Here is a 12,204-nt window from a genome sequence, read left to right as displayed (position 1 = left end):
AGTCCTACCTCTTATTAGTTCTTATCCCTACCCAAACTGATTCTACTTTCTGCTCTTCTAAATCAAGATACTTTCTCACTTTTGTTCTTATACCACTCTTTATTTTAAGAAGCAGGAGCATGAGTAGGCAATTCAGCCCATCAAGCCTGCTGCACCATTTTATTTGACCATGGCTGATCTCAGCCTGGCCTCAATTCCACTTTCTTGCCTGCTCCCCAAAACCCTTTATCTCATTACTAATTAAAAACCTCTTAGCAAGGCTGTCTCACTTACATATACATTTTGACTTTCTTTTCAAAAGTAGCTTAGAATATTTACTGGTGCCCATTACCTTGTGCAAGGCAATGTGCTCAAATGAAAAGGGAAATATTAGCATATAATTTCGGTGGAAGCTTGGAACTTGAGATTTCTGGCTCAAGCTCTAGATTTGGCAAAGCGGTCAAGTATTCCTCATAATTCCCTCTCCCTACTCCATAAATTGACTTTGTTTCAGTGGATTGAAGGCAAAAATCTGTAAGATTTACCTTTAACGATCTGTTTTGCACACGCATTGTAAACTTGCTCCTGGGTCGTGTTTGGAGAAAACACTTTGTCAAACACAAAAGGTTTTCCATGCTGGAAGAAGAGAAGGAAAGAAGCTCACATTTTAAAAATTCTGAAAAACAAAGGTGTTCAAGCATAATATTTATTGACTGACACTTCCTATCTAACTCTGAAAATGATGCAAATCCACATTCATTGGTGAGCCTGGTTGAACAGTCGAAAAAACATTGTATGAAAATATCCATTACATCCACAGAGCATCCATGATTTTTCAAAATTTCTTAAATTACCAACATTTAGAAAAATATGGACCAAATAGCGATAGGCAGCATGACTTTTCAAGGAGGTTGTGTCATGCAAACTTCATTGAGTTTTTAAAATAAGTGACAAAGATAATTGACAGCAGGGCAGTAGATGCTGTCTACATGGACTTTAGCAAAGCCTTTCACAAGGTCAGTTATGCCAGACTGATGCACAAGGTGAAGTCAAATAGTATCTGTGGTGAGCTGGTAAGATGGATACAGAACTGGCTTAGTCGTAGAAGACAGAGTGTAGCCATGGAGGGGTACTTCACAGACTGGAGATCTGCAACCAGTGGCGTTCTGCAGGGATCAGTGCTGGTACTCATATATATAAATGATTTGGAGGAGAATTTATGTATTAATTAGTAAGTTTGCAGATGGCACAAAGATTGGGGGAGCTGCAAATACTGAAGAGGATTGCTCGAGGAAACAGTAGGATATAGATAGGCTAGAGACTTGGTAAGAGAAATGGCAATTGGAATTTAATCCAGACAAATGCATGATGATGCATTTTGGAAGGACCTATGCAGGAGGGAAGAGTACAGGAAATGGTAAAACCCTTAGAAGCACTAACATACAGCAGGATCTAGGTATACAGGTCCACAGTTTCTTGGAAGTGACAACACAAGTGGACATGGTTAAAAAAAAGCATTTGGCATGCTTGCCTTCATTGGGGCATGTAAATTTCAGAGTATAAAAATTGGCAAATCTTGTTATAGCTGCATACAACTTATGTAGGTCACACGTGGAATACTGCATACAGTCCTGGTCACCACACTACCAGAAGGATGTGGGGGCTTTGCAGGAGGTACAGAAATGGTTCACCAGGATGTTGTCTGGTCTGGAGGTTATTAGCTATGAGGGAGATTGAACAAACTTGGTTTGTTTTCACTTGAATGTCAAAAGGTGAAGGACGACCTGAAAAAAGTTTACAAAATTATGAGAAGTATGGATACAATGGATAGTCAGAATCGTTTTCCCCAGGGTAGAAATGTCAATTACTAGGTGATATAGGTTTAAGCTAAAAGGGGGTAAATTTAATAGAGACGTGAGAGGCAGGTTGCTTTTTTTTTAAACACAGTGGGTAGTAAGTCCCTGAAATGGGTTGCCAGTGGAGGTGGTGGAAGCAGATACAACAGCAATGTTTGAGCGTCATCTTGGCAAATGCATGAATAGGCAACAAAAAGAAGGGTATGAACTACAAAGAGACAAAAGGTTTTTAACTTTGAAAGATGTCATGTGTCAGTGCAGGTTTGGCAGGCCAAACAGCCTGTTCCAGTGCTCTATTGTTCTTTGTTCTATGCACATCATTTATGACCTTCATTAATTTCAGTATCTACAACACAATCTGAAATATCATTTAAATTATTGGTATCATACTGACTAATGTCATCATACCCACACGATTCCTGATTAGTTATACACATGAATTTCAATCTAAACTTGTGCATAAAAGAAAACAAAGGTGTGATAAATCAAAAAAATACAGCAACGTTTGTGGCGAGAGAAGAAGTCATTGGACTAAAACAGTAACTCTGATTCTCTCTCCAGGATACAGCCAGATCTGCTAGGTTTCCCCAGCACTTCCTGTTTTTCTTTTAGATCATTAGGAACTGCAATATTTTGCTTCTAATTAACCACAAGGTGTAGGAGCAGAAATCCATCATTCAACTGATAGTGTCAGCTCAGCTATTCAATAAGGTTGTGGCTGATCTAATAATCCTCTACTCCACTTCCCATCCTTTTGTCTACAACCCTTGATTCCCTTGCTGTTTAAAAATCTGTCTACCTCAGTCTTGAATATACTTAATGACCAATAACTTTAACCTGCACACATACTTGTTGCAGGTGTAGTGTTTAACCCAGTGCTGTCTTAAGATAAATTTGACAGGGGTTGAGTTGAAATGTGCCAACCTGATTTCTTTCTTGCTGTAAAGAATGGCATTATTGGACAGTATTTGTAATAATCTCTCTTATACTCTGCACAGAATGAGTCCTTGCCCCAGCCTCAATAGAAAATTCTGCACCAATCTGACACTTAATTTCCCATACCAGTAAGCACTGAATACACTCTTCAACTTGTCCGAGACTGATACACAATGACAAGGGTAGGGGATCTTATAATTGTCCACAGTGGACAAGTAGTAAAAAGACAAAAGACATCCTCAAAAATTTTACATCAGATCCAGTTGCTTAGGCATTGAAGAGGGAGTGGCCAGGGAATGAGGGTAGAAGTTACATAGAATAGGCTGGAAACGTTTTGCACAAGGCAACACAATCACGTTTATGCAGAAAAACAGCTAAGAGCTCCAAGTTGTCTGTTTTTGCTCGATTTTGCTCGAAGCTAGATTTCAAGGGAGTTATTGATGGGACAGCCAGGACAATATAGCGTTATGCTTTGAAAGCAAATTCCTTGTTGTTGTTTCATTTTTGATCAAGATAATTTTAATCTTATGCAGATATAACCCAGGATGATAATTAGACATCCTAAAACTACTGAATTCTGTAATAGAGAACTGTTTGCATAAAAAAAAAGAGCAACAACCAAATGTTACATAGCCATACAATACAAAAAAGTATCTGCATAATTATCTAATGCCACATTCAACCCTTCCTGTAAACAACCTAATCACTAAAATAAAATGTGCATGACTAAACAAAAGCGTAATCACTTTTTGGAAAAGCCAAATTAAATATCTGTACTGTTCAAAAAGAAACCCACTATGAATTACCCCATCAGCAGTTAAGCCTCTAGCTGCAAAGTACAAAGTCAGAACGGAGGCTGTATTTTTGAAATGCTTCCAGATAATCTGCAATGCTCAAAATACTGCAGTTGCCTGATCACAAACACACTGAACACCGCACAAGTGCTGGTTACCCTGGTCTCCCTACAGTATGTTTACACCAACAAAGCTGCCTTGGAAATGAGGAGATTTCTAAATCCATCAAATTGCCCAAAATCCCATGCCAGTTAAATTAGTGAATCTTTCAAAATCGCCTCATCATTTTCATTTACACCACTAATGATATTGCTATGTGCTGACGTGAAACTATATTGTTAAATCAACCTTGCACAATGTGAAAAATTAATTACACATTTGCTGCCCTTTGTGAATAAAATATTTAAAATGCATCATCTTAATGAAATAATACTTGATAACATGCAATGCAGAGAACATAAATTATTCTAGACACTTCACATCATAAGCAAATGACATGAAGAAAACAGCATTCAGCTCTTCTTCCTAATCAGTGCCTTGTAAATGCTTTGAACACAAACCACCGTAAAAGCTTAATTATTTGTTTATACAGTATGTTGTTTCACAAGGCTTAACAGGGGATGTAATGCACAAGGCAAGTAAATGTGGACAGGATAGATTTGGTCCTGTTTTGTATTCTGCTCTGAACACAGCAGGCTATGTCAATCAAATTCCCAAGTGTAAACAGGTAGTTTCGCATAGCCATGCAGATAAAAATATCTCTGCCTATGGCACATTAAAAATGATTACTTCTCAGAAATAAGCCAGATGAAACTGAGTTTCGATCAAAATACGCATATCTGACTTAAAAAATTAATTAAACTTGAAACATTTATATTCATTGCAACTATTTCAAGATTAACACATTAAGGCAGATTGAGTATTATTTATCTGTATCATCTGTAAGTCGCTGCCAATTCCACAATAAGCACATGCAGAATGTTCTAAATAAGGTCATCTGAAAAAAGCAATCGTGGGTCAAGCACGCACAATTCTATGAGATAATTAGGACTCTAACGTAGAGATCATAATTACAAAGTTTGGAGGCGGCACCACCTTTGGAAACGTAGTAATGAATGAGATTATAACAGAATGCAAGGAATGTATAGATAAATTAATGAAATGGACAGATTAAATTTAATGCAAAAAAATGCAAGTGATTCAATTTAGGAAGGAAAATTGACCAGAGGTGGGAAGTAAATGATAAAATTTTGAAGAGACTGAATGAACAGAACTTCCTGGGATTCACACTCACAAGTCTTCAATGAAAGCAAGACAGCCTGAAAAAGTCATCAACAAAGCAAGAGGATCCTCTGCTTTTCAAATAGGGACATGAAGTAGAACAAAATAAATTAACGCTGAACCTTTATAAGCCTTGGGCTAAATGTTAGCGAAAGTAGTGTCCAATTCTGGGCGCCACACTTTAGGAATAGCATAAAGGTCATGGATAAAATTCAGACAAGGTTAAGCAGAATTGTACCAGTATTGAAGGGTTAAAACTTGAATTGCACTTCCTAGGAGAGGTGTTTGTAAGGGAAATTTTCGAAGATGTTCAAAATTGTCAGGAGCTCTGATAGAGGTGTTGAAAAGCTTCCAATGACAAAGAGATGGTAACCAGAGTTAAAATTATTGACAAATAACTGAGGAGGTGGTGGGAAGGTGATGAGGAAAATCTTTTTTTACACAGTAAATTTTGATGATCTGGAACATATTGCCAGAAAATATGATGGAAGCAGATTCATTATTAACTTTCAAAAGGGAATCAAATCTCTACTTAATAAAATTGCATCTGCAAGGCAATTCAGACCAAGCTAAGGAATGGGACTAATTGCGAGCTCTTGTCCACGGCAGTACAGGCCTTTGTTTCAAAGAGTCCCTACCATACTGCGTGATTCTAACTACCAGATGAAAAGATACTCATGTATATTTTGCACTCATACAATCTCTTCCCGGCCCCACAGCCCCCAACCATGTAAAGGAACCCATTTTTTAATCCTAAATTTATTCTGGTTAGAGAATAAGAAGTTTACCTGTATCCACCTAACTCTGCCTTGACAGAGAAAGGACCAGAACATTACTTCAGAAATTATTTTAAATAATTTGCAAAGTAGATATTGAAAAACAAAGAACCCGTTCTAGAGTAGCATCTCAGTTAACAGAAAAAATCATTTATGGAAACGGTGAGATTTTCTGCTTTTTCCTCCCCTTATCTCCCATTTCCAAGAATGGCTTGGGTAATAAGATTAAAGATACACTTGTTGAATGCATTCACAGTGAACTGAGTATGAACCACAGTGAATACGTTCCAATGAAAATGACCAAGAAGTAGCAAATTCCTTAGAAACCCTTAATATTTGGCTTTAAAAATTGAACATCAGTTTCCCAGCCAAGATAACATTCAGGTGGAAGCAGAGACACAAACCAGTTGACTTTCCCTGGTGCAAATTGGATGAGAATCACTAAATGAAATAAACTTTTCAAAAGCTTTACAAGTAACCAGTTCATTGAAATCTTACTTTTTAATGAATTTATTGCCTGGTGAAATCTGCATGAATACAACTTTACCATGTCTTGGATTAACAAGTAGCGATATCCAGCTAGTTGAAAGAAATAACTATCTGTTTAAAGTCTGCAAATTGTTTTTGTGTCATGTTGTCTACAAAGCAACAGGAAATACAAGTGGCAAATCTCATGAAACATGTGCAGATCACTGCTTCTGAAATTTAAATATGCAAATTATATAAAGAAATCACATGAACTTGCCTGTTTCTTTCACCACCCATAAGAAAATTGAGTTGGTATTTATCAATCATTTATCCAATTTCAAACAGATAAAGGATCTTATTTTGAATATAATGCATAATCCACTCTAAAACATATCTATCATTGATCAAGAGGTCTGTAAACAGCAGAACTGCATAACAACAATGAATGAAGTGTAACCAAACTCCTGCTTACCAGAGCATCAATTAATGAGTTGAGCACAAAGTAACTACTGTAATAATAAAATGACATTCACCATCACAGGTTGAGTGTTGGTGATTATATTGATAATAGCCATCAGATTATTTACAATAATCAGAATCTAAATCATAAGCACGACAATAATTAAATGCATCACAATATTCAAATTGTAGCTGACGTTTGTTAAGTGTCTGCAAACCAAAGTTACTTCTAATATTCAAAATAGGAAACTAGATTCAATACGATTATGTTCACAGTCTGTATTCCGCACATTATGTACAAGCTTTCAGTGTTAAGGTTGTTCTATTTGTGAAGTGCTCCTAAATAAGGCAAATTCTGTTCATGTGCAGGCATGCTGCTGCAGCATTGACTAGTTGTGCTGTCTCTGGGATATTCTACCTTGGATTCTATTGATGTATTTGATGAGTAATCATTTGTGTTTTGTTCTTCTTTCTTTCACAGTTTGTTTTGCTATTTTAGCAAATCTGCTACTAATCTCTGTGTCGTAACTCTGCATGAACAGATCCTGTGCTCAAATTTGTTAAATTATCTCTTAGAAAACTTTTACATGACTTACATTTCATCATAATAATTTAATCTTTCTGAAGTCTCCCTTCTCATCTTCTAAATACATATCTAAGCCATCTTTTAAAGCTCTCCAGAATATTCCAATATCTTCCAATTTTGATTGCAACTGTGCATTACACAATTAAAATATGGAGACTGATTGTTACTTACCTACTTAGCATCTGTAATGACATCTATATGCTGAAGAAGTTTTAAATAATGCAATCTGGGTGGACCAGACCAAGCCCCCTCAAAATATATTAGTAAGATAACCTAGACCCTAACTTTTTCTTATTTTCAAGGCCAAGTGCCAGACATTGTGTTCTGGATGCAATCCGATTGGTCAGTCCACCAATCTTGAAACAAAATACACTTTATTCATACACTATAGCTAAAGTACATCAAAGGAAAGAAGAAATTAGAACAACTTAACTCTATTGGAAAATTTAACAGAATTATAGATTATTTAACTACTGTTAAATAAGATTATTTAACTGTAGTTAAATAAGTTTATAGATTATTTAACTACTGCTCCAATATAATAATACCCATAAACACACCCTTGGTAAAGGCAAATGCAGTAAAATAGATGGTCTCACAAGCAATTCTCTCGTCCAGGAGGAAAATTAAATCAAGAGAAAATTCGAGACAGAGAAGCAAGAGAGACGTACTGCAGCTTCCAAACCCAGTTTCAAGATCCCAGCAACTGCTGCCACTGAAAAACTAAAACTAAAACTAAAAATTGTGATTATGTGGGAGCTTGACCCACCCATTCAGGCTGCTTCTATTGTTCCCACTTATAAAAAAAACCCAAGGCCTCTCTGTTTACTTTATTGGATTCAAATAGCCAGCTTGTTGCCACTATCTTAAAACCCCTCTTTTAAAAAAAAGGACAAAGTGCACATGGAAATAGTGATTGTGAATAAAATGTTCACATCTGACCAGAAAACTGAAAATTTCATGCACTTCATCAGGAGTTTGGATAGGGGAGTCAGGGAGAAAATCTTTCCAATGGCATCTCTCTTGGCTAATTTCTGTTGCACTTTACCACACGCTATTCATGGACGAACTCACAGAATCTACAAGCATCCCTCGCATCCATTTCATCTTTGTAAGGATGATGTGGACCAGGCAAGCACTGTTAGTCTGGATCAATCCTGCATTATTCCTCACATTTGTCCTGGTCATGGTAGATGGTGGGGCAGGGGAATGAAAAATTGGTGCCCGGCTGTTATGCTGGATGTGTCAAAGTGGGATTTCCTCCCCACCCCACCCCCGTATTAGCAGTGGGAGCAATGATACCAGACCATAGTAGCCTGTTACAAGGTTGCTACCTGGATTAAAGCAGTCCCGAGCATCTGGAGGAATGCCCAGCATTGTAGGAAGATCTTCCCCATTCTGCTGCCACCTTCTCTTAGATACCTCACACTCAGTCTATCTCTGTTCCTGCACGCATCCCACACCAAGGCTCTTGCTCTCCATCTTTTATTGTTTCCTGCAATATCTTTCCTCACTCTCTGCTACCCACTCCAAACCCTTACATCACTAACCTAGGCACCTTCTCACCGATAATAATAGTTGAGCCACCCACTTTCAGCTCCTACAATACCTGCCCCTCTCTCTCATTCCAGCAGGAAAACAACCCGCAATAAGGCAGAAGGAATCAAGATGGGAGGTTGCTGCTCTCTATTCAATTCCTCACCCCTTTTGAGAAGAAGATCCTGAATCTGACAATGCAGGAGAGGACCCAGAGTGCTATCAAAGGTTGCTCTTTCCTTAATGCGCCAGGAGTCCCCTGAGCAAAGACTATCCTCTTGGAACAAAAACAGAAACGGAAACTGACAAACAAAGCTCGAAAAACTCATCAGGTCTGGCAGCATCTGTGCAGAAAAAGTAAAGTTAATGTTTCGAGTTAACACGTTTTCAGAACTGGGTAAAAACAATGACTGCAGATGCTGAAAATCAAATACTGGGTTAGTGGTGCTGGAAGAGCACAGCAGTTCAGGCAGCATCCAACGAGCAGCGAAATCAACGTTTCGGGCAAAAGCCCTTCATCAGGAATACTGACAGTAACTACAATACGATAGTATATATGCTGAAGGCAGGGTTCAGGGTGGGGAGAAGGTGTGAGGAAGACAGGCAGAGATGGAGCCCAAGGAGAGAGAATGAGAGTTATGGAGACAAAGGATTGATGGCAGTAAGCTAGGGAGAAAGAAAAGCAGATAATAGGGACAATAAGTAGGTGCAAATGGGTTGGCTGTGCTGAAAGTAGTCGCAGTCATCTCAGGGCCTGGAGTGTGGGATGTGTAAAGGACATGGAAGGAGGTATTCAAGTTCTAAAGTTATTGAATTCAATAGCGAGTCCTGAAGGCTGCAAGTGGAAGATGAGATGCTATCCCTATTGACTTTTTTGAAGTCTGCTGATAACTATGACAAGTTTCCTGGCTTTGTAGTTGGGCTAAACAGCATGACAAGGCAGCAGTAATAGGAGTAAAAACAGTGACCGCAGATGCTGGAAACCAGATTCTGGATTAGTGGTGCTGGAAGAGCACAGCAGTTCAGGCAGCATCCAAGGAGCAGTAAAATCGACATTTTGGGCAAAAACCCTTCATCAGGAAGCAGTAATAGGAGTCCCTATCTCTGACTGAGGGGGCAATATGTTAGAGAACAAGATTAAAATAACTCCACAGAAGTCGATATCCCCTCACCAAGTCACCATTTATATACACTTGGAAAGTCTCTGACACTGATCCAGCTCCCTCAGAGTCAGCTCTCAGAGTGAACAGAACCTTTGACACTTCTGTTTATATCAGTTAGCTAGGGCTCCCTAACTGGACCAGAATAATAGTCCTAGTCAGGGAACTCATATTCTCTGGCTCATTACAATTATTGAGGCAAGGCAATTCAAGGTGGGGATGTTGTGGACATTCAGAATGGCTCAGAATAAGTGAGCTATCTAAGAACAAATGAAGAGACCAGAAAAGCAGCCTGGTCCAGTCCATGACAGGGGTGCATGCCCCTGAGCTAAAGACTCTTTGATGCAGTATTATAATTCTAATTGCTGCTTCAGTCCAAGATGTTGTCTTGTCTTGCAGAATGGTCCTCTGAGTAGTTCAGTGAGGGTACTTAGAGGCTGGTTCATGTTGGATGCCAATATATGTGGCTACTGTCCATGACATATCCCAAGATGTTGATGCCCCATACCTAGAATAATAGAGGAATAATGTGCCCTGAGCGATTTTGCAAACATGAGCCTTAAAGGAGGTAAAGAAGTACAGAGGTACTTAACAGCCACTTGATGGCTACTGAAAGTGCATAATTATGAGGCCAAAAAGGTTAATAATCAACCTGCAAATCCATCAGATATGTCTAAGGTAGATGGTAATATTGGGAGTGTTTCTGATTAGCCAGATCCGTGTGCTAGCTGCACAGCCTCTCCACATTAAAAAGAAGCTCCATATACAGATTCTCACTCTGAGTCAGTGACTACCATACAGACAGAGCAGCCTGCAAAATATTTTCTAAAAGAACAGTTTTACATCAAATTTGATTGTTAAACTGTCTATATTGGGAAAGTTGACATTTGCTGTAAAAATATTTTATTTTATGTCATGCAGTGAATGTACAGTTGTAAGTTAAATATTAATCTTGAATTTTTTAAAATGATAATTTAAAATATTCACAATGTACTATGCTATTTTGGATTTTAGACATTTTACAATGGGCACTCAGAATACAAAAAAATTTAAAAGCAATAAGATCAGACTGAACTGATTTCCTCCCCATGCTTTAGATATTCTACAATTAAGAATAATTACAATTTTATAAAATATACATAGCAAAATGATTGATTTGCTTTGTTAAAATTAATCTAAATAGGACATTGTATTAACTATTCTTAGGACAGCTCTTACACTTTCCATATTCATACAATAATTTCACAATAATATTTGCTATAATCAGTGCAGGCTTATGGATTATGATCACTTTTGCATTGGTAAAGTGAAAGAATTAGTAGACCACTAACCTGTGATGTAGTTATTGGTTCCCATTGGTTGTTATACAATACAATACAGCACAGGAACAGGTCCTTTGGCCTCCTGAACCTGCACCAATTCCTAACACTCACTTAGACCCTACTTTCTGCCCCTGCGCTGTTTCTATCCTTTGTTCAACTCCTGTTCATGTGTTTATTAAGATAAGTTTTCAACTTTGCGAACATGCCTGCTTCCACCACCTCCACTGGCAGTGCATTCCAGGCACCCACCACCCTCTGTGTAACACATCTCCCCCCACAGTTCTTCTCCAAACTTTCCCTGTCTCACCCTGAACCTGTGCCCTCTTGTAGTTGATCTTTCTATCCCCTGGGAGAAAGCTTCTCATTATCCATCCTATCTATGCCTCTCATAATTTTGTAGATGTCTATCAGGTTGCCCTCAGCCTCTGCATTTCCAGTGAAAACAATCCAAGTTTATCCAAACTCTCCAAACAACTGGGGAACATCCTGGTAAACCTTCCCTGAAGCCTCTCCAAAGCGTCCACATCTTTTTGGTGGTGTGGTGATCATAACTGTACACAATACTCCAAATGTACCTAACTAAATTTTTATACAGCTGTAAAATAACTTGCCAATTTTTATATACAATGCCCCAGCCAATGAGAGTAAGCCTGATGTATGCCTTTTTGACCACTTTATCTACCTGTGCTGTCACTTTCAGGGATCTGTGGACCTGTACATCTAGATCCCTCTGTATATCAATGCTCTTAAGGGTTTTGCCATTTATTGTATAATTCATACTCAAATTTGATCTTCCAAAATGCATCACCTTGCATGTGTCTGGATTAAACTCCAACTGCCATTTCCCAATACCAGGTCCAGTATGACACCCTCCCTTGCTGGACTATCCACATACTGTTTCAAAACACCCTCCTGGACACGCCTAATAAATTGTATCCAAATCCGTATCCAAACCCCTGGCACTAAGGGAGTCCCAGTCAATTTGTTACAAGTATTTTAAACATTTCATAATAAGAATAAAGTTAATTTAATTACCCTGTTACACAAGGTG

At 38.3% G+C, this 12,204-nt stretch overlaps 1 protein-coding gene across 1 annotated transcript in view; it reads right to left on the bottom strand.

The window, feature by feature from the left end:
• Nucleotides 1-12,204, bottom strand: part of LOC140482376 (kinesin heavy chain) — a 210,553-nt gene that overhangs the window by 130,488 nt on the left and 67,861 nt on the right. Inside the window, exon 2 of the mRNA XM_072579763.1 lies at nucleotides 525-615. Within this exon, the coding sequence (XP_072435864.1) occupies nucleotides 525-615 (91 nt within the window). The remainder of the gene's footprint in view (nucleotides 1-524; nucleotides 616-12,204) is intronic.

Source organism: Chiloscyllium punctatum, chromosome 10 (assembly GCF_047496795.1).
Source record: "Chiloscyllium punctatum isolate Juve2018m chromosome 10, sChiPun1.3, whole genome shotgun sequence".
NCBI lineage: Eukaryota > Metazoa > Chordata > Chondrichthyes > Orectolobiformes > Hemiscylliidae > Chiloscyllium > Chiloscyllium punctatum.
This window is presented reverse-complemented; position numbering and strand designations above follow the sequence as displayed.